This window comes from Eriocheir sinensis, chromosome 49 (genome assembly GCF_024679095.1).
Source record: "Eriocheir sinensis breed Jianghai 21 chromosome 49, ASM2467909v1, whole genome shotgun sequence".
In the NCBI taxonomy this organism is placed as follows: domain Eukaryota; kingdom Metazoa; phylum Arthropoda; class Malacostraca; order Decapoda; family Varunidae; genus Eriocheir; species Eriocheir sinensis.
The window spans coordinates 589,400-612,672 of NC_066557.1; the positions used below are offsets into that span (position 1 = coordinate 589,400).

Consider the following 23,273-nt stretch of genomic DNA (forward strand, 5'->3'; position numbering starts at 1 on the left):
CATGGAACGGGTGGCAGTGGATATAGCAGGACCCTTGCCTCTGACGACGAACGGAAATAGGTACATCTGTGTCACAATGGATTACTTCACCAAGTGGCCAGAAGCCTACGCCATCCCTGACCAGGAAGCCACTACCATCGCCAAGGTTTTGGTGGAGGAGTTCTTCTGTCGCTTCGGTGTGCCTAACGAGCTCCATTCCGACCAGGGAAGGAATTTTGAGTCAACAGTCCTTGCTGAGTGCTGCAAGCTTCTAGGTATCAAGAAGACCCGGACCACCCCTCTGCACCCACAGTCAGATGGAATGGTGGAGAGGTTTAATTGGACGTTGGGCCAGGAGTTGGCCAAGCAGTGCAACAATGATCAGTCTTCATGGGATCAGAAGCTGCCTGCGCTTCTCATGGCCTACAGGTCTGCCGCCCACGAGACTACGGGGTATTCACCGGCAAAGCTGATGTTTGGACGTGAGCTGCGATTGCCGGTGGACCTACTGACAGGAAGGCCTCCTGGGGAAAGCCTTCCAAGGGACGCCTCCAGTTTTGCCCGTCAACTAGAGGAACGGCTGGAAGAGGTGCACCATCAAGTCCGAGGTGCCTTGAAGTTATCCGGGGAGGCCATGAAGCGCGGTTACAATATGAGGGCAAGCCACGTTGACTTCAAGGAAGGAGACCGAGTCTGGCTTTACAACCCGCAGAGGAAGAAAGGACAGTCTCCGAAGTTACAGAGCCCCTGGGAAGGCCCTTACACTGTGCTAGAACGCCTCTCCGACGTGACTTACCGAATCCGGAGAACGGAAAAGACCAAGCCGAAAGTTGTCCACGTCAACTGCCTATGGAGGTACCACAGTCCGGGAAACTACACCTGGAACAACTACAGACATCCAGCAGCCGACGAAAACGCAAGGGACGTCCAGGACCGAGAGGAGGTCGACGACGACGTAGGCCTCCTGGCCCTTTCAGCCGAGGGAGATAACCTCCCGGCTTCGGCAGATGTTCCAGGGACACCCCAAGAAGCGGACGACGACGAGGCGCACCAGGAGACAGACGCGCAGGAGGCAACGAACAGAAGACAGAGACAACGCAGGCGTCCACAGCGATACGACGATTATTATGTTTTTGATTAATTCTCTTATGTTTGTACATAGTTAAGTGTGTGATCGGGACGATCACAATTAAGAGGGGGGGATAGTGTTGTGCTGGAAGCTTCCCCCGGCGACCATAGGCCTCTAGAAGGCTCCCGGAGAAACGAGCAAAGGGCGGGGAGCAAGGAGCCGTCCGCGGCCAGGCGCCAGGCGGGAAGTGTTGCCAACTCGCATATATTTTTGCTACATGTTCTTGTATGATCTAAAGTATACTGTAATATTCTAGACTGTACTGTTCTGGATATATATAGGAGAAGAGGGCGAGAGAGGCCCAGTCCCAGTGATAGTAAGCTAGTGGTAAGTGAAGAGTCAGAGTGAAGTCTACTACTAAGGAAGAACATTAAACTACAGAAACTGTGCAAAGTGTTTCCATATCTCCCTCCCACGGAGTCTCCTGACGGCGACACGGAACCCAAGTAACACGTCCGGCATAACAATAAGTTTGATGAGGTGAATAGAGATGATCTCTTCTTAACTGCTAGAACGCAGGAGCTAAGAGGACATAGGAAGAAACTTAATAAAGGAACCTGTTTGAGTGACTTAAAAAAAGTATAGTTTTCCACATCAAAGTGTTAACACATGGAACAGCTTGCGGGAAGAGGTGGTGGAGGCGAACAGTGTCCAACAAATGAAGGAAAGGCTGGATAAATGTTGATATCGAGACGGGACTATTAGAGCTTAGCTCGGGCCTGATAGACTACAAATAGGTAAATACACACACGGGGTCATAACCCCCCACCCCACCCACCCGCTTCCACAGCCATAACCCACCTATCACAAAACCGGAGGTGACCGTCGACAACCCGTTCAGCAAGCCAAGGAGGGCCAGGGCGCCCATGTATCGACCCACGCCCACGTGGCGCAGCAGCAGGAGGGGGAGAAGCACAATGCAATTCCCGACGCCGAAGCCCCACAGCCCGAGAACCACCGTCACCCACGTCAGATCTTGTACCAGGCCCACCACTGCAGAGAGAGAGAGAGAGAGAGAGAGAGAGAGAGAGAGAGAGAGAGAGAGAGAGAGAGAGAACATAAGAACATAAGAACGTAGGAGTCTACAAGAGGCCGGTAGGCCTGTACAAGGCAGCTCCTTTGAACCTAAGCTCCCGTGTATCTAACCCCACCTAATTTCGCTGTCCATGAATTTATCTAATCTATTTTTGAATGTGACAATTGTATTGGCACTCACCACATGACTGCTAAGCCTATTCCACTCATCCACCACTCTGTTAGTAAACTAATTTTTGCCTATGTCCCTGTTGAATCGGAATTTATCCAGTTTAAACCCATTAATTCGTGTCCTACCCGGTTCTCTTACCAACAAAACCTTATGAATATCCCCCTTATTATACCCCTTCATCCATTTATAAATATCCATTTAGAGAGAGAGAGAGAGAGAGAGAATGGTGAATGTTAACTAAAGCAATCAACACAAACAGTTAGTTTATACCCCTTAATCAGCGTGTAGGGGCGCTCGAATATTTATAAGAGCATTATGAATCTGTTTGATATGGAACTCTCGATTACTGGGGTTTGTGCAGCAACATTAACAAAGATGGTCAGTATCACATGTAGCCTGGGTGGAGGGATATCATCAGGGTCTCGAAAACATGATCCCATACATACAGCCCCAAGGAGATTAGAACCAGTGTGACAGACCAAAAGTTACAGCACATACGCCCCTTTGCTCGCCTAGAGTTTACAGGCAGAGTGGAATGAAAATATTCCGAACACTGAAAGTCCTAAGAATGTGTTTCGTTGACTGTTTCGTGCAGTACTGGGCCGAGACGCGATGACCCAACTTTTTTTTTTTTTCGGCTCTACTACACGACACTTTAAACCAATTACATTTTTTTAATCCTGCAGTGATTGAAATATATTTCCAAAGCCACTTACACATGAAAAATGTCTAACTCCGAGGCGAGCGTGACCGCGCATGCCCAATTTGTAACCAATTTGTAAGCTTCTAATCGGTCACACTGGTAATGGAAAAGTGTATGGGCTTATGAAGCGAGAACAGAAAGTCACTCACCCACTGTAGCAGAGGATACCATGGCCGCGGAGACAATGAAGCAGCCGCGGATGTGGAACCAGGAGAAGTCAATGCATGAGGCCAAGAGGAAGCGGGCGGCTAGATTGCAGAAGTTGGCTACGGACAAGCACCACGCCGCCGTCTCCTGCGTGTGCCCGTACTCCTGGATGAGGAAGGGCACCAGAGAGGAGAGGTTCATGTATCCGGCCATCACCAAGGCGCCACTAAGGGTTATAAGGGCAACGTAAGAGTTTTTTAAGAGTTTCATGTTTGTGACCACGGAGGAGACCATCTGTCTCGCCACACAGCATAGTCCATTCTTGTCTTCGCCCGTGGCTGCAATCTTATTCATAATCTTTCTGACCTCCTGGTCCTCACTGTTATTCGTGTCCCTGTCCTTGATCGCTTTGTGCTTGATCTCCTTGTCCTTGGCTTCCTTGTCCGTGCTCTCCGTGGTCTTATTCACGTTACTGGGTCTCTGCAGCGGGCGGAACAAGGCACCAGCAAGGCAAAAGTTGAGTGCAAACGCCGCCACGATGAGAGTGGCGCCCTTGAAGCCGTATTGCTCCTGCAGGAAGGTTACCACTGGAGGCCCGACTATGCCGCCGATGCAAACTCCCGACGCCATGAGTGCGTTAGCCATGCCGATTCGTCGCTTGAAGTAGTGTGGCATGACTGCGTATGACACGAAAACGCAGTGTCCTTGGCCGAGAGCTGAAAGTAACAAGGGTATAATTAAAGGAACGAAGGGAAGAAATTGCATGAGTGAAAGATAGGGAAGACAAAAAACTAACATAAGTTTTAGCTGAAGGGTTTACTGTATACCTGAAAATTATATCGTGGCATACATAATAAATTGTATATCATAAACAACGATGTTTAATGTGTTCCGTGGCTGTGTGACTCGCGTGTCAGTGTGTTCAGTGGCTGCATGACTCACCTGAGAGAATGGAGTAAGAGAAGAAAAGGAAGTAGGGGGAGGGGGTGAAGGCGGAGGCTGCCATGCCGACGAAGGCAAGGAGACCGCCGCCCACAACCACGCATCGCCACCCAAACTGCTCCGTCAGCGGCCCCGCCACCATGTTGGCGCAGGTGAAAACGAAGACTCCTACGATGAATATCGCTGAGGTCACCGTAGAGGACGCGTTGAAGCTCGTGAGCAAGTCAAAAAACAAGATCCCATAGCAAGGAATGAGGAGACCCATCACAGCCTGGCGGGGGTGAGAAGTGGTGAGTAGTGTGGAAGCAGAAAAAGCACACATGGGGAGAAAGCTCAACAAACGCAAAGAGATAAAAGTGCTGTGTTTAACATGGAGATGGAAAGGGGCTACCATGGGTTAGGGATTAGACAACGTTGAAAATATTAAAATGACGATTAAAAATAAGAAATGGATTTGGGCATGTCCTATCGCTCATAGAACTGACAACAGACGGACAACCAAAGTAACAGTGGCAACCTAGTAATTATTGAGGCCAAGACAGACAGTTAACGTGTAGATATATGAACTTACAGATGACGTGGTACACTAACATCAGAGGTGGAGGACGTTGGGAAAGTCGTTTGTACGGCAGTAAACTGATAATTAATTAGTGATGATGAGTTGAAACTGGCATTAATACATGACATGTACGTCTGCGAACGAGTTTATACGGACTGCCAATTATTTCAGCCTTTTCACTTCTATGGGGACCTGAAGGAGGGCTCAGAACATAGATCCGTAGTCTCAGACGCTTTTGGCTCTCGCAATAAATATTTCCCAAGATCGGGTTCTCCAGAGTGCTTTCACGTTCAAAGTGCAGAAGGTGTAGAAATCTTGTCAGACTACTGCTAGGCTCTTAAACTACCCATGGAAATACTCACAACCTCTACGAAAGCCTTTTCAAATGTGAGTGTGTTAGCTCAGAAATGTTGGATCATATATGCCTTACCCCGACGACGAAGGAGCCGAACATCACCAGCCACGCCCAGCCGCGGTCCAGCGCCTCATGTTCCAGCACCTGACTACCTTCATCCTTTGCTTTCTCCCGATCTTTGGGGGCATCCAGTCTCCTGTCCTTCTCCTTCGAACATTTTCCTTCTTCATCGATCCATTTCAGGTCAGTTCCTCTTTTCTTGATGGCGGTTTCGTCGTTCATCGCCTCAGTATGTCCACCGTTCACGTCACACTGTTAATAAAGAATATGGAGTTTTAAATTTTACTCTCGTGTTGGACAAAGAATAGTTTTCATGTTTAACTATATTTCCTATGTGGTCAATTAACTAACAAGCTAACTATTCTAATTCTCAACTTCCTAGCCCTTTACTGACCCAATCCTGGACACAGCTTAGAATCTTTATGGATTTAAGATTCTCATTAACTAACCAAACCAATGACCATAACTAAACAATAACCACCAAATAATAACTCACTTTGAATGTTGCAGATTTGCTGGCCGCTTGCTGACTCAGTCCAGAAGCTTGCTTGGAGTCCTCGAAGTCTCCAAAAAGCTCCTTGTGGTCCTTGGAGAATCTAAAAACCTCCTGGTAGTTCTTGCAGTCTTCAGAAAAGATAGTCTTGTCGCAACCACTTGTCGGGTCTTCGGACTGAGCGTCATCGAGATCTCCTCCGTCCGTCTGCAGCTCAAGGTGACCAAAAGCGTCCGAGTTGAGTGGCTTCTCGTCCGCTTCCCACGAGACGTTGGGAGAGAGAGACTCCTGGACAGCGAGGGACGGCATGTTGAGGACGCTGGAATTAAGGAATGAAAAGATTTAGTGGAAAGTTTTACTGTTTAAGGAGATAAGTGTATAGACAGTATAAATAAATTCAACACTATACAATATTAGAAAAATGTAGGCGAATAAGTAGCTATTTTTGCTTGTGAAATAAAATAAAAGTATTACTAGGGGAGCTTCATCGTTCATAAGGCCTACCAGGATGAGAAGTATAATCTCTCTCTCTCTCTCTCTCTCTCTCTCTCTCTCTCTCTCTCTCTCTCTCTCTCTCTCTCTCTCTCTCTCTCTCTCTCTCTCTCTCTCTCTCTCTCTCTCTCTCCCCCCTTGGTCAAAAAACTGTTCTCGGCCGCGTCTCACCACCCCGGCCGTGTAAAAAGACGGCATGCAACACAACCAACACCAAACCGTTGAACAACAAACAACACCGATTCCATTACTAAACCTCAAAATTGTCTAAAAGTCCTAAGTTTCAATGCGCGTAGCCTTAGAAACAAGTTTGAAGAATTGAGATATCTTGTTTCAACATAATATTTCAACATAATATTTTGACGCAATTGCTATAACCACAACCTTTATTGAGACCACATATATTGATTGAGTTCAGAATACAACATAGATGGCTGCAGACTCTTCAACAAAGATCGTGTTAACCGTAGAGGTGGTGGTGTCGCCCCTTACGTCAAAAGCTATTTGCAACCCACTGACATAACACCAGAAGACAGTAACGTTGAACATTTTGTGCGTGCGAGTAAATATAAAAAAAAATATTTTGAATATATCTGTCACCTACAGGCTTCCGGGTCAGTTACTCGAAGATGTTGAAATGTACAGTGTGTTAAGGCAGTCACTTAATAACAGGGACTCAATGATATTAGGAGACTTTAATCCCCCTCATTATTGAGGGCGAGTTTCATAGAATGATCGAGTTTTGAGAAGATAATTACCTAAGTCAAATGGTTACTGAGCCAACTCGACAAAATAATATACTTGACCTTGTAATAGCGACCCAAGATAACCTGGTCAGTAATGTCACGGTAGAAGAACATCTCGGTTCTTGCGATCATGAATTAGTGCGCGTCGACATTAGAGCTCAAACAACAGTGACTGAAAATAAAGAAATGGTACCCAATTTCAAAAGGGCAAATTTTGTAGAAATCCGACAAAAACTAGCAGAAATACAATCTGGATCTGGGTCTGGACAATAATGCGAAGGGCACCTGTATAGGTGCATAACACGCATATTTGTTGGCTGTTAGGGGGACGGGGGAGCCGAGTATGCAGGAGAGGGAAGTGAATCAAGTGCAATTGTTAGTGTTGGTGTGTTGTGGTGACAAGTGAGTATGTATTTGTTTTTTGAATGCGTCTATTGTACCGCAGTCTAAAATCTGTTGAGGGAGGCTGTTCCAGTCACGTATGGTGCGTGGAAAGTATGAGTGCTTGTATGCGCCAGTGTTAGTGTGATATGTTTGGTATTTATGGATGTGTGTGTTACGAGTACGTTGACTGTTTGCCTTGTGTAGGTATGTTTGTGGGTCAATGTCAATGTGAGTGTTTGTGATCTTGTACATAAGTGTAAGTCTGTGTGCTTGTCTGCGTATGTGAAGAGGGTCCATGTTTATCTGTTGTTTGAGTGTAATTGTTTGTAATGAACCTAGCCGCCTTGGTGTTGAATTGTTCTAACCTATCAATGTTTCTGAGTGTGTAAGGATCCCACACCGTGGAGCAGTATTCCAGTGTTGGTCTCACAAGTGTGTCATAAGCTAAAATTATCAGATGATTGCCTGGCTAAACTTTAAAAATCAATTACTCACTCAGCAGAACACATGCATTTGTCCCGTATTGCGAGAAGCATAGTAACCCTGCCTGGTCAAACTCTTTCGCCTCTGCCTGTCAACATCTACCTTTCCTTCTTGCTGGAAGTATGCCTTCATACAGCCTGTACCTAAGAAGGGTGACCGCTCCAATCCCTCAAACTACCGTCCTCAAACTACCGCAGCGAGTAGCGGGCTTTTTTTTTATTATCAATGTTTACTTTTTTGTGCCCTTGAGCTGTCTCCTTTGCTGTAAAAAAAAAAAAAAAAAAAATAACTTTCTTGTCTATCTAAACCTTTTGAATCAATCCTTAACCGGAAGATTCAAAAGCACCTTTCCACTTCTGACCTTCTATCTGATCGCCAGTATGGGTTCCGCAAGGGGCGTTCTACTGGTGATCTCCTAGCCTTCTTAACTGACTCTTGGTCATCCTCTCTTAGCCGTTTCGGTGAAACTTTTGCAATTGCGCTGGACATATCAAAAGCTTTTGATAGGGTCTGGCACAAATCTTTGCTTTCTAAACTACCCTCCTACGGTTTCTATCCTTCTCTCTGTACCCTTATCTCCAGTTTCCTTTGTGACCGTTCTATTTCTGCCGTGGTAGACGGTCACTGTTCTTCCCCTAAATCTATTAACAGTGGTGTCCCACAGGGTTCTGTCCTATCTCCCACTCTTTTTCTGTTGTTCATTGATGATCTTCTTTCCAAAACGAACTGTCCTATCCATTCCTACGCCGATGATTCCACTCTGCATTATTCAACTTCTTTTAATAGAAGACCCACCCTTCAGGAACTTAACGACTCAAGGCTGGAGGCTGCAGAACGCTTAGCCTCAGACCTTACTATTATTTCCGATTGGGGCACGAAGAACCTGGTGTCCTTCAACGCCTCAAAAACACAGTTTCTCCACCTATCCACTCGACACAATCTTCCAAACAACTATCCCCTGTTCTTTGACAATACCCAGCTATCACCTTCCTCAACACTAAACATCCTCGGTCTATCCTTAACTCAAAATCTCAACTGGAAACTTCATATCTCATCTCTTACTAAATCAGCTTCCTCGAGGCTGGGCGTTCTGTACCGTCTCCGCCAGTTCTTCTCCCCTGCACAGTTGCTGTCCATATACAGGGGCCTTGTCCGCCCTCGTATGAAGTATGCATCTCATGTGTGGGGGGCTCCACTCACACAGCTCTTCTGGACAGAGTGGAGGCTAAGGCACTTCGTCTCATCAGCTCTCCTCCTCATACTGATAGTCTTATACCTCTTAAATTCCGCCGCAATGTTGCCACTCTTTCTATCTTCTATCGATATTTCCACGCTGACTGCTCTTCTGAACTTGCTAACTGCATGCCTCCCCCCCTCCCGCGGCCCCGCTGCACTCGACTTTCTACTCATGCTCATCCCTAAACTGTCCAAACCCCTTATGCAAGAGTTAACCAGCATCTTCACTCTTTCATCCCTCACGCTGGTAAACTCTGGAACAATCTTCCTTCAACTGTATTTCCTCCTGCCTACGACTTGAACTCTTTCAAGAGGAGGGTATCAGGACACCTCTCCTCCCGTATTTGATCTTCCTTTCGGCCACCTCATTTGTTTCTTTTTTAGGAGCAGCGAGTAGCGGGCTTTTTTTTTATTATTGTTTTCTTTTTATGTGTGCCCTTGAGCTGCCTCCTTTGTTGTAAAAAAAAAAAAAAAAAAAAAAAAAACACTAAATAAACGTCCACCTTGGTTAATAGCGAAATTAAACATTCGGTTGATTAAGGAGTGAAATTTGTCTCATTGGTTAAAGAATGAGCAGAACACGCCCGAAAACATTAGACGTTATCATGAAGCCAGGCGGCGAGTAAAAAAATTAGTATATCAGGCAAAGCGTAGATATGAAGAAAATATTGCAGCCAACTGTAAAAATAATCCGAAATCCTTCTTCAGTTATATAAACAACAAGAAGGCGATCAAAAGTGGAATTGGACCCCTAACTAACAGTGTCAGTGAATTAGTGGCTGAAACACTGCCAACACGTTGCGAACTTGTTAAATAATTATTTTTCCTCGGTATTTAATATTATCAATCTTCCCACCACTTCCACCAACACCGACGACGACAACAGTTCTTTGTAATAACTACCGATGAAGTCCTAAATTCTCTCCAATCAATTAAAACAAATAAAAGTCCTGGACCGACAATATATATCCTATAATACTTAAGGAAACAGAGCGAAATACTCTCCTCTCTCACAACCGTATTAAATATGTTCTTGCGACAAGGCATCTTCTCTTTGGATTGGAAAAAGACTGACGTAACACCGATTTTTAAGAAAGGAGACAAAAATATACCAGGTAATTACAGGCTCATTAGTCTATCTTTAGTTGTAGGAAAGCTACTTGAGAGCATAATTAGAGACAAAATTGTGAGCTACCTTCAAAGCCACTCATTAATTAAAAATTCACAACATGGTTTCCGTAGCAAGAGTTCCTGCTTATCACACCTACTGTCCTTTCATAATGACCTCTTCTCAGTCTATGACGTAACCAGATCATTGGACGTAGTCTGTTTTGATTTTCAGAAAGCGTTTGACAAAGTTACAAACCATAAATTACTTTATAAATTAAATCAACTAAGTATTGACAGTCAAGTACACCAATGGATTTTGAATTGGTTGAGCAACAGACAGCAAAGAGTGGTGATTGATGGATTTAACTCAGAGTGGGAGCCTGTCACTAGTGACGTCCCTCAGGGTTCGGTTTTTGGTCCAGTGCTCTTCATTATTTACATTAACTATGTGGACGTTGGAATCAATAATCTCAATAGCGAATTTGCAGACGATACAAAGATAGTTAACTCGGTTGTCACTAACGAAGACAGACAAAGCCTCCAAAGAAGATTTGCATAAAATTTCAGCTTGATCTAACAGATGGGAGATGCCCTTTAATGTAGATAAGCACCAGGTTCTTCAAGTTGGAACAAGAAATACAAGGTTCGATCACGAAATGCGAGGTGTCAAGTTCAAAAGCGTTCAGTATGTCAAGGACCTGGGTGTCAAAATCGCATCAAACCTCAAATTCTCAAAGGCAATGCATCGAAGCAGCAAATAAAGCTAACAAAATGTTGGGCATCATTAAAAGAAACTTTTTTATTTAAAAATAAAGATGTAGTACTTCCGCTTTACAATAATTTAGTCAGACCCCACTTGGAATACACGGTACAGTTTTTGTCTCCCCATCATGCAAAGGACATTGCTAAATTAAAAGGTGTTCAACGTCGGGCAACAAAAATGATCCTTTCCTTGCGGAACAAACCCTACGATGAATGCCTCTCAACTCTTAACTTGTTCTCTCTTGAGAAACGTCGCCTCCAAGGAAAACTGATTGAATGTTTTAAAATACTTAATGGCTTTACGAATGTAGACAAATCAAAATTGTTTATGATCGATGACACTTTGTGAATAAGAAATAATGGCACAAAACTTAAAAGTAAATAAGTAAATTCAGACTGCACCAAATTCTTCTTCACCAACGTTGTAGTGCGAGAATGGAATAAGCTCCCACCTTCAGTGGTCCAGTGCAACACGACTGACTCCTTTAAAAACAAGCTCGACCGACACTTCCTTCAACTTAATATTTACTAAAGTAGAAATGCAAAGTTTTGGAGCTATGTGACTAATGTAGAATCACTTAGGTGGACAGACCACCTAGTCTGGACCATAGGGTCTATGTGGTCTGAATTTTATGTAAATCTCTCTCTCTCTCTCTCTCTCTCTCTCTCTCTCTCTCTCTCTCTCTCTCTCTCTCTCTCTCTCTCTCTCTCTCTCTCTCTCTCTCTCTCTCTCTCTTGGCCACCACTTCAGTAAATCGTAAAACAACTAACAACTCTGTTTTCTCGAGTTATAACAAAAGACAATTTAAGGGTTCTTAGCTTTAACGCTCGAAGCTTAAGAAATAAGATCGATGAATTGCAGTGCCTAACTAAAACAGAGGACTTTGATATAATTCCCGTAATTGAAACATTTATTGACACCGCTAATAATGACTTAATTTCTGAATATAATATAGATAACTTTATGTTTTTCAATAAAGACCGAGTTAATCGTAGAGGTGGAGGAGTGGCTCTTTACGTCAAAAGTAGCTTACAGCCCATTGATAAAACACCAGAGGACAGTACTGTAGAACACGTGAGCGTGAGTACAAATACCGATCAATTTAAAATCAACATATCCGTCACGCATAGGCTTCCAGGCCAATCATGCAAGGATGATGAAATAATGTATAGCGTTTTGCAAAGAACCTCCGAAACAGTGATGCATTGATTTTGGGCGATTTTAATCTACCGCATATAGACTGGCAGACACTCACGGGATCCGAGGGATAATCGCACAGGATGTTAGACTTCGTTGAAAATAACTACCTTAGCCAAATGGTTAGTGAACCAACGCGCGATAATAATATTCTTGATCTTGTATTAGTAACCCAAGAGAACTTAGTTGACAATGTTAGCGTTGGCGAACACCTCGGATCATGCGATCATAGAGTGGTGCGTCTCGACATAAGAGCTCCAACAAGGATTGCAGAGAATAAGATATTGGTTCCCAATTTTAAAAGAGCGGATTTTGAAAGAATAAGATAGTCATTAACGAACTTTCAATTAGTATCCAACATTGACGTCGAAGAATCTTGGCAAGACTTTAAAGCTCGATTACTAACTGAACAAAATAAATCCGTGCAATCTTGTGAAAAGCGCCGAAAAGTAAAAAATCCTCCGTGGTTTAATAATGAAATCAAACCTACTCTCCAAAAGAGGAATTTGTTATATAGGCAAAGGAAAACCGATAACTCTACCGGAAATAGTACACGGTACTAAGAAGCAAGACGACAAGTCAAAAGTTTAATCAAACAGGTGAAACGGAGGTACGAAGTAAACATTGCGGTAAATTGCAAGTCAGATCCTAAAAAAAATTTTTAGATATGTAAACAACAAAAAAGAGATTCAAAGTGGGATTGGTCCATTAACTGATACTTCGGGCAATATCGTGACAGACAGCCAACGCATACCGAACACGTTAAATTCTTATTTCGCCTCGGTTTTTAATAGTAATTCTACCGATACTGGTGCTGTTCCTAACAATATTGAAAATCCCAGTCATACCCTCCCTGAATTTGAAATCAGTACAGATGAGGTTCTCAAAGCGTTGCAGTCACTTAAAACTAACAAAAGTCCAGGACCTGATAAAATATATCCAAAATTACTTAAAGAAATATCAAGAGAGATACTCGGACCTTTAACAATGTTGTTTAATATGTCTTTGCACGATGGTATCGTTCCTAGTGATTGGAAAATGGCTAACGTAACACCCATTTTGAAAAAAAGCGACCGAAAATTACCGGATAATTACAGGCCAATCAGCTTAACTTCAATTAATGGTAAATTATTTGAGACAATTATTCGAGATAAAGAATTTAACTACCTAGAGTGTAATTCGCTAATCCTGGACTCGCAACATGGTTTCCGTAACAACAGATCATGTTTGTCGAATCTTTTAACGTTGTATAACGAGCTTTTTGCAGTCTATGATGTTTCTAAATCACTTGATATTTTTTATTTGGACTTCCAGAAGGCGTTTGATAAAGTTCCACACTACAAGTTGCTTCATAAAATCAAGGAAATAGGCATCGGGGGTAAGCTTCACGAATGGATCAAGCACTGGCTAAGCAATAGAAAGCAAAGAGTTGTAATAAATGGAGTGACCTCTGAGTGGATGCCTGTCACTAGTGGTGTCCCCCAAGGCTCTGTCCTGGGACCCGTTCTCTTCGTCATTTACATCAACGACATTGACCTTGGTCTCAATAATTTCATTAGTAAATTTGCGGACGACACGAAAATCGGCAATGCGGTACTTACGGAATGTGACGGGCGGAGCCTACAAGAAGATTTGCGTAAAATATCAGATTAGTCAGTAAAATGGGAAATGCCTTTTAGTATAAACAAGTGCCAGATTCTGCAGGTTGGATCTAGGAATATAAAGAAGGACTATGAAATGTGCGGCGTTAAAATTAAAAGCGTTCACTCGGTCAAAGATCTTGGCGTCACAGTCGCGTCTTACCTCAAGTTTTCCCAGCAGTGCAACGAGTCCGTTAAAAAAAAAGCAAACAGGATAATGGGTTTGATTAAGAGAAATTTTTCATTCAAAAATAAAGATGTTATACTACCTTTGTATAATAGTTTCGTCAGACCTCATTTGGAGTACGCCGTGGAATTTTGGTCTCCCCACCATGCGAAAGACGTTGCTAAATTAGATGTTCAGCGTAGAGCAACCAAGACGATTCCTTCATTACGAAACAAACCCTACGAGGAAAGATTGTCACATCTAAACCTGCTTTCTCATGAAAAAACGCCACCTAAGAGGAAAACTGATCGAGTGCTTTAAAATACTTAACGGTTTTACCAGTGTGGATCCGACTATGCTGCTTGTGATGGATGATTCGACGCGAACGAGATATAATGGCGCTAAACTCAAATGTAGACAAGCTCATTCAGATTGCACAAAGTTCTTCTTCACTAATGCTGTCGTTCGAGATTGGAACAGATTACCACCATAAGTGGTGCAGTGTAACTCGATTGCATCGTTTAAGAATAATCTTGACCGCTATCTCCATCTCAGTGTTCACTAGGTCAGTTTCAACGTCGTGGTGGCCGCATAACAACTGTCACTTAGGTTTAGGACAGACCACTTAGTTCGGGCCTTAGGGCCTGTGTGGTCTAGTTATCAATTGTAATTCTATGTAATTCTCTCTCTCTCTCTCTCTCTCTCTCTCTCTCTCTCTCTCTCTCTCTCTCTCTCTCTCTCTCTCTCTCTCTCTCTCTCTCTCTCTCTCTCTCTCTCTCTCTCTGCCACCCTCACCTTCGGTCACCGTCGTCGATCCGCAGGGAGTGGAATAAGAAGTTCGTGGATCATCATTTTTATCGGGTAAGATCAGATATTACGTCTGGCGATGTGTGGCACTTGTCCCGCATGCCCCTTGTGCCGTGATTATGTAACATTAGTTGTACATTCAGAGTTGAACTTTTTGAAGTTTTATGATGTTTCGATCTTGTTTTCATCGCAATCTGAAGCACGTCCATGAAATTTAATTATCGCTTCTTGCTTCACTTTGATTTTACATACTCGAATGGCTTAACGGGGCAGATACATGCAGGTTATATGAAACGCTATTGCTCTTAAGAAAAAAAGAAAACTAGAAAATAGGGGCGAGTGTCTGTCACTTCATCGACCACTCGTCATGGAAGGCACCCGAGAGGATGGGACCGACAAGTTGAATGAAAAGTTATCGCTCCTGGGAATAAGGAAAACATGCCTGTAAGTAGCTAGGTGAAGTGAATACCTATTGGGCCGTGGAAAGACGGCTGAAGTAGATATGGGAGAACTACATTGGAAATGTGTCTAGAATTTTTCGTGTTACCGGTAAACCGAAGAGATAACAATCAATCAGTCGTATATTATTTTTCCTGGGAATAGTAAACAACAACAGCCTGCGACTGATAGAAATACTGTTATCGCTTCTTCGCACTTGTGACCAACTTGACACCATATGTACTCGTTCGAACGCCTCCACGGGCAGCGGGGAGGGGGGGATCTCAAACGGACAGTTTGTGGCCTCTGGTGTTCCTCTCCCAGTACGAACATCTTTGGGTGTGTCGTATAATCGAACGTCTCTGGAGAGCACTGGAACAAGGGTTATATAAGCGATACTACTTCTGAATGTAAAAAGAGGTTTGGAAATGGGGAAACAAACTGCTGTCCGAGCCAGACGGCGGGAGGCGACCATGCTTCCATCCCACGGGTCACCATCTTTTCGTGTAAACATGGGCCTAAAGCCACATACCTTCACATAACGGGCGGCCTGACTAGGAAACAACATGTATATGAATAAGGATATGTAATGAAAGGATCTGAAATATTCCACAGATTCTTTATTGTAAACGAGGACCTCACACTTCGCCCGAGAAATATATGAGGCGACCAGACTAATGAGTGGATGTGGAGCTGCAGCGGAAAGTTTCCAACATCCCAGAAATAAACATCCCTTAGTGCAGAGGCTCCCAAGCCAAGCTCCGTGGGACCCCGGTGTTCCGTGTGTCAAGGCACATAATAAATGTAATTATTGACAGGTACGTTGAAATGCCGGGCAGAAATGACGGTGGGGTTGACTCTTAAAACTGAAATCGTCATCCGTTAAATGTTCTTCACTCGTCAAGTCGCAAGTCATCCATCAAAGAAGAAAATCAACTCGCTGCTTACCATTTGGTCAAGACACTTGCACTGTAATCCTGATGCTAGAAAATGAGCCTTGCGATATGTGATGCAACAAAACACATGTGGAGGCGCCACCTCACGTAACATTTTTTTTTTTTTTGTGTGTGTGTGTGTGTGTGTGTGTGTGTGTGTTGAAAAGCAACAATGATTGTAATAGGGCTCTGCCAGGCGTCAAGATTTGCGAACCACTGGTCCTGACGCGCATACCTTCTTCCCTTCCCCTTGTGAAACGGGGCCTGTCCAAGAATAAATCACCAAGCTTCTTCACTCCTCTGCAGGAAGAGTGGCCTGACTAGGAATATATATTGAGAGCGGTAGGATATAGTCTGCTGAATAAGGAAGTTTTAATTATATCACGGGCCGGCATCGATCCTCTCTGGTAATGATGATGGTGATAATGCTGATGATGGCGAAGACGATGATGGTGATGGCAGTTTCTTAATCCCGTCCGTGACATGCTTAGCGGGTCTCTTCACCTCATGGTCGGGTTGGGACGCGGCATCCTTGTACGGAAGGTTCGTGGTGTGAGGGCTGACGAATGAAGAGCCTGACCTCGGTGTGCTGAGATGAAGGTTACACTTCGCTACTTTCTGATCATTTACTTCCGTTGAATTTTTTTATAGATTTCCACATCTATATGATATTATTCTAATTCTTGTTACTATCATGAATATTATCTCTCTCTCTCTCTCTCTCTCTCTCTCTCTCTCTCTCTCTCTCTCTCTCTCTCTCTCTCTCTCTCTCTCTCTCTCTCTCTCTCTCTCTCTCTCTCTCTCTCTTACACACACACAAAAAAAAGAGTAAATATATAAATGAGGCACAAAATCGAAACACATGCACAAAAAAATAATATATAAGTAAAAAAATAATAATAAAAACAAAATAGTAAAATCAAATGTAACAAACCTTAGGCACAAACACAACGAGCGAAGCACCTTTAAGTCATCCCCTGTCACTGATAACGCGATCTTTCCACACGCGGCTCTCCAGTTCAGGGACAGGCGGTGTTACGAGAAATACCTCCTCGCAGGAATAAGTCACTCTGCTGTCCACCACGCATGCACACTGGGGAATATACAGCAGGAAAACATACTAATCTGCCTGGTGTTGTTCTATAGTGAAACCAAATTGTCGAGTCCGTTTTGGCATCGGCTCTCGCGGGTCCATTTCTCCCTTCTGCTCTGCCACACAGTCTCAACGCCTATTTTTTCCTCTCATATGTTACCTATAGCTTACATATGAGAGGTAGAGATACGTGTTGGGACTGTGTGGCAGAGCAGAGGGGAAGACAGGACCCGCGGGAGCCTACGCCAGACCAGAGTGAAATTAAGACTAAGTAAGCAAGTTGAACCTCTCTCAGCGACCTAATACCTGCAACAGCCGCGGTGACGTGCAATGTTGTAAGTGTATGTGCGCGCTGGCCAATGTCACCTTATCTGTCTATCAGTGGGGAAGATCAGCTGATGTATGGAGCCTCGTGTATGAGTGAGCGAGGGAGTGATCTCAAGAGTAAACTGATAGTATAGGGTGAGTACGTGAATGAATGAGTGAATGTAGCCTACTGACGAATAGCAGAGGAATAAGGGACTTTGTGAGTGAATTAGGAGTGAAGGAGTGAGTGAGTGAGCTGATGAAAGGGGAGTGAGTAAATGAGAAGTGAGTGTGTGATTGAGCTGACGAATAAGAAAAATAAGTGAAGAATAAGTGAGTCCATAGGTGAATAAAGAGTGAAGAAGGGAGTGAGTGAACTGACAAGTAACATGATAATAACGGAGTGAATGAGGGAGTGAGGGAGTGAATAAATAGAGTGAGAGAGTGAGTGAATAAGGAGTGAGGAAGTTAATAAAGTGAGTGAGGAAGTGATTGAATAGGGAGTGAGTGAGGGAGAGAGAGAGAATAAGGAGTGAGAGTGAGTGAATGAGTGAGTGAGTGAATGAGGAGTGAGTAAGCTGACGAGGAAGCTGGCAACGGGGGAGTGAGTCCTTGAGAGAGGGAGGGAGGAAGGTGATGAGTAAACTACAGACTGACTCAGCTATGATGGCAGATTGAACGGGTCCCGCTCAGAAAGTCCCGTGGCCACAGCGGTGTCAAATCTAGCCCGGTGTGGTGTTGTAGTGTTCTTCTTAGCCGGGACACTGATGGAAAGCACAGTCAAGCAGTCTTAGGTTTATTTATATACACTAATGTACGCGGTCGGAGGCGGCGACGGCGCGTGGATGCACGAGAGGGAGTGGTGTGATGCGTGTGGGAGTTGTAAGGAGACTGGTGGTTCTTGACTTGACCTCGCAGACCTCGGGGCAGGATTAGCGAGTCTCCGAACTGGCAGCAGCTGGATAGGATTATCACCGCCCGCAGGTGTGCTTCAGTCTTTTCCTGGAGATTAGTTTTGTAGGGCGGAGCAGCAGATGTGTGGGGGCGGAGAAGCAGATGTGCTGCTGCGAGGACGCTACAATACTCCCCTCCCCACCGCCCACAGCAGGTAGCCGTTAGGAGGCTTGGAAATACTCCGGGCGGTGCACCGTCCTGCCTGAACGGGTTGTAACACCCTCCAGCCGGACGTGTTCCTCCTCCTCCTCGTCCTCGCCGAGAAAGGTGTCGACCTGGACGAGGCCGGCTGGAGTTGGTACTGGAGACAGGCGCCCCTGGGAGGTAGCCTGTTCTGTGGGAGAGAAAGACACGGAAGGGGAGACGGGAATGGGTGGGGGCTGAGGTGGAGGGAGGGAATGGAGGTCATGGTTAGGAGCTGGGGGGAGCGGTGAGGGGAGAAGGGGCAAGGGAGGTTCGCCGGCGGAGGGGGCAGGGGTCAGAGAAGGTGGAGGGAGGGGCGTGGTACCTTGTGCGGGAAGGGGGAGTGTCTGAGGTAGGGGGAGGGAATGGAGGTCATGGTTGGGAGCTAGGGGGAGCGGTGGGGGGAGAAGGGGCAAGGGAGGGTCGCCGGCGGAGGTGGCAGAGGTGGAGGGCAGGAGAGGCACCGTGGACGGGTCGTTGGCACTGTGCCCGCCCTGCTGGGACGTCGATGGGTACGCTTCCTCCTGGAGCTCCAAGGGAAGGGCGGCAGCTTCCTGACGTGGTGGGGAGGCCAAGACAACGTCGCGAGGGTGTGGAAGACGCAGAGGCGGCTCGGGGGGCGCAGCAGGCCGTCCGTGGGCGACAGGAGGCTGGTTCTGGTGGTGGAGATGAGGACGATGGCTAGGTGGGAGGTGGGCGGCCTTTACTCTGTCCCACGAAGCGACGTAGCGGCGGCCTCCCACGTCGAGCGTGACGTGTTTGTCCCCACGGGCCAAGACTCGATATGGACCTGTATAGGGCGGCTGTAGCGGACCGGTGTGTGCCCCCGTCCTCAGGAAGACTGACGTCGCCGTCCAGAGTTCAGCCTGGAAGTGAGTGGGACGGGAGGGGTGGGCTGGACGTGGAGGGGTGGGCTGGAGGTGTGCCATCGCGTGCCGGAGCGCGGGGAGAAACGATAGGGAGTGGCCTCCATGCCCCGGGGGAACGAACTGACACGGCAGCCGCAAGTCTTCCCCGTACACAAGTTCCGCCGGCGTGTGATGGATGTCCTCTTTCTCGGTGGCACGCAGGGTGAGCAGGATTATAGGAAGGGCGTCAATCCAATTGGTGGGGTGTGGCAGGGCGCGGATAGCTTCCTTCAGGCGTCGGTGGAAGCGTTCCACCATGCCGTTGGACTGTGGGTGGTAGGCAGTGGTGCGCTGACGTGTCATTCCGAGGAAGGCCAATAGCTCACGCCAGGCGTGGGATTCGAATTGCACGCCCTGGTCGGAAATGACGGTGACTGGAGCCCCAAACTGCGCAACCCAGCCCGAGAGGAAGTGGGCGGCCGTACACTCTGCCGTGCTGTCCGGCATGGGGATGGCGGTCCCCCAGCGTGTGGTTCTATCCACGCAGGTGAGGAGATACCTGTGGCCCCAGGAAGGTGGCAGTGGGCCGACCAGGTCGACGTGGATGGTGTGGAAGCGGTCTGTGGGCGTAGGTATGGGCTGAAGCGGGGTGCGGGTGTGGCGGTGGACTTTGGCAGCCTGACAGGAGAGGCAGGTGCGCGTCCACTCCCATATGTCCTTCCTCATTCCTGGCCACACCGCCCGTCTGCTGATGATGCGATGGGTACCCAGGATCCCGGGGTGGTTGAGGGAGTGGTAATGTGTAAAGATGTGCCGGCGGTACTGGCGAGGGATGTATGGGCGCGCCGGGCCACAGGACACATCACACCATAGCTGCGAGGGAGATTCAGGGATGTGACGCCGGACAAGCTGAAGCGCCGTGGGCCCCTCTCGCAGCCCATGTAGCTCCTGGTCGTTCTCCTGCGCCGCTGCTATCGCTGCGTAGTCTAATGGTGGTGGGCGAGCAACTGTGGCCACGCTCCGGGGGGGGGAGTTGCCGCGGAAATGGGCGTCCACGACGGGGTTCTCCACCCCCCGGATGTGTCTGATATCGGTGGTGAACTCCGATACGAATGCGAGCTATCGACACACACGGGGAGTGAAGTTGTCCCCCGATTGCGTCATGGCGTGCGCCAACGGCTTGTGGTCGGTGAGGACGTGGAACTCACGGCCCTCCAGGAAGTGGCGAAAGTGGCGCACAGCCTCGTACACTGCCAAGAGCTCCCTGTCGAAGGCACTGTACGAGCGTTGGGCGGGCTCCAGCCTCTTACTGAAGAAAGCGACGGGGTGGAGCTCACCGTCGACCCACTGCTTCCGCTGAGGCGTCAGTGTAGAGGACCGTCGGCGTGTGGGGCACTGGGTACGCGAGGCGGGTGAGAGAGATGAGCCGTCGCTTGATGGCGCCGAATGCGTCCTCCGTGCCTTGTCCCCACTCTAGGGGCTTGAGTGAGGTCTTCTTGGCGCCCTTGAGGAGATCGTTGAGGGGCGCGAGGAGCTCTGCGGCCTGGGGGATGAAGCGGTGGTAGTAATTAACCAGGCCCAGGAATTCTCTCAGCTTCTTGACGGTTGTGGGGCGAGGGAAAAACTCAATGGCCGCCACCTTCTGAGGAAGGGGCTCCAAGCCATCTGCACTTACTCTGTGGCCCAGGAAATCCACGGAAGAGGCGCCGAATAGACATTTGTTAGAGTGGATTTTGAGGCCGTGGTCCTGGAGGCGGGAGAGCAGTAGTCGGAGGTGTCCCATGTGCTGTTGGTGAGAGGGGGAGGCGACGAGGATGTCGTCGATGTACACCACGACGAAGTCCAACCCCCTGACGACCTTGTCCATAAAACGCTGGAAGGATTGAGCGGCGTTGCGAAGCCCAAAGTTCATGAAGGGGTATTCAAACAGCCCGAAGGGCGTCGTCACCGCGGTCTTGGGTATGTCCTCCTCAGCCACAGGGATCTGATGGAATGCCCGCAGGAGGTCGATCTTAGAGAAGACCGAGGTGCCGTGGAGCTTGGCGTGGAAATCCAACACATGGGGTATTGGGTACCTGTCGGGACGGGTCATGGCGTTGAGAGCCCTGTAATCCCCGCAAGCACGCCATTCCCCGTCTTGAGCCTTGGGCACCATATGGAGTGGGGACGCCCAGTTGCTGTCGGAGGGGCGCACGATTCCTTCTGCCAGCATGTTTTCAAACTCCTTCCGCGCCGCCTGCAGGCGCTCAGGGGGCAAGCGCCGGGGGCGTGCGAAGCAGGGCGGCCCCGTCGTAACGATGGAGTGTTGTACCCCGTGGCGTACCTGGGATGGTGCAGACCGCTGTGAGGTGAGGTGCGGAAAGTCCTGTAGAAGAGTTTCGTACTGCGTCGACTGGCGGAGGGTCGTGATGAGCGGCGTTGGCTGGGTGCAGGGCTCGGCATGGAGAATGGTGTTAGAGGGCTGGTGAAGGAAGCGAGTAGTAACAAATGTACGGAAGTGGGGGTAATTGGAAGTGGTGGGGACTGGAAGTGGGGGTTGGGGGAGTCAGCGGGGGGGTTACGGAAGAGGGGGTATCTGGACCCCCCCCTCCTACCCCCCACACCCATCTCTTTACCTTCACCCCCTCACCCCCTTCACCCCCTCTCGGACTAGCGTACGGAAGCGAGAGGGTGACGGGAGTAGGGGTGCCCAGCCGGGAGGGGGGGTGGGGGGGGGGAGGTGACGGGAGAAGGGGTGCTTGAAGGGTTAAGATAAGATCTTGGACCCTCGAATTACCAAGAGAGGGGTGGTAAGCGGAGTGTACTTGAAGAGTTAAGATAAAATCGTGAGCTCGAGTGACCACAAGATTATAATCACAGAAAAAGGTTAAAGACTAGGTTAATGACCAGGCTGGAATATGTCCCGCGCACCTGTTCCCGGTGTCTTATCTTTCTTCACATAGGCGCGCATACACACACACACGCACACACACGCACACACACTCACGCACACACACACACACACACACACACACACACACACACACACACACACACACACACTCACACACGTTAAGATCTAGATCTCGAGAGACACCAAGATTAAAATCACGGAAAAGGTTAAAGACATTAGGTTAATGACCAGGCTGGAATTTGTCCAGCGCACCTGTTACCGGCATCTTATATTTCACTCATTCCAACTGACGCTAATACACACACACACACACACACACACACACACACACACACACACACACACACACACACACACACACACACACACACACACACACACACACACACACACACTCACACATCTGGTCTTACGAGATAAAATCGCGGAAAAAATGGATCGATGACATCTCCATGTATCTGTGGCCACGCCTATTGAAGTCTTAATGATTCAAGTCATTACAATAAACCTCGGGTTATTAAGGACTGACCCGAGGAACACACATGCTTGCGCGCACACGCACACACACACACACACACACACACACACACACACACACACACACACACACACACACACACACACACACACACACACACACACACACACACACACACACACACACACACACACACACACACACACACACACACACACACACATCTGTTCATGCGAGATAAAATCATGGAAAAAAATGTTTCTATGACAAATCCATGTATCTGAGGCCACCTTCTGGTCTTCGGAAGCCTTAATGATTCAAGTCATTACAATAAACCTCGGGTCATTAAGGACTGACCTGAGGAACACGCCCATGCGCACACACACACACACACACACACACACACACACACACACACACACACACACACACACACACATGTACAAACGAACACACAATGTCGAAGGGTATTTATGGACGTCAAGCCAACGAGCACTTCACAGGCTCTCAAGGCGGTCTCGGGTCAAGAGGTCTCCTGTTCTTGTTT

General features: G+C 47.2%; 2 protein-coding genes across 2 annotated transcripts in view; both read right to left on the reverse strand.

The window, feature by feature from the left end:
* The window catches only part of LOC126981689 (monocarboxylate transporter 12-like), a 40,930-nt gene extending 26,328 nt beyond the window's left edge, over positions 1-14,602 (reverse strand). Inside the window, exons 1-6 of the mRNA XM_050833110.1 lie at positions 14,587-14,602; positions 5,578-5,893; positions 5,097-5,333; positions 4,108-4,378; positions 3,168-3,881; positions 1,910-2,101 (exon numbers count right to left, since the gene is read on the reverse strand). Coding sequence (XP_050689067.1) covers positions 1,910-2,101; positions 3,168-3,881; positions 4,108-4,378; positions 5,097-5,333; positions 5,578-5,883 — 1,720 coding nt within the window. The 5' untranslated portion in view covers positions 5,884-5,893; positions 14,587-14,602. The remainder of the gene's footprint in view (positions 1-1,909; positions 2,102-3,167; positions 3,882-4,107; positions 4,379-5,096; positions 5,334-5,577; positions 5,894-14,586) is intronic.
* A 3,883-nt stretch (positions 14,603-18,485) lies between these two features.
* On the reverse strand, positions 18,486-21,567 carry LOC126981613 (uncharacterized). The gene is made up of 5 exons (XM_050833051.1): positions 20,693-21,567; positions 20,489-20,631; positions 19,502-20,362; positions 19,067-19,188; positions 18,486-18,653 (listed from the first exon to the last, which is right to left on the reverse strand). The coding sequence occupies exons 1-5, from the start codon at positions 21,565-21,567 to the stop codon at positions 18,486-18,488; spliced, it is 2,169 nt and encodes a 722-aa protein (XP_050689008.1).
* Between the last annotated feature and the right edge of the window lie 1,706 nt (positions 21,568-23,273).

Excerpts from the sequence above, each read along its gene's own strand:
- LOC126981613 (XM_050833051.1), bottom strand. The coding sequence starts at position 21,567 with ATGCTGGCAGAAGGAATCGTGCGCCCCTCCGACAGCAACTGGGCGTCC. Across the intron at positions 20,632-20,692 it reads GCGGAAGCAGTGGGTCGACG|TGCCTTCGACAGGGAGCTCT; the intron begins GTGAGCTCCACC and ends ACGCTCGTACAG. Across the intron at positions 20,363-20,488 it reads GGGGGACAACTTCACTCCCC|TTGCTCGCCCACCACCATTA; the intron begins GTGTGTGTCGAT and ends GCGTGGCCACAG.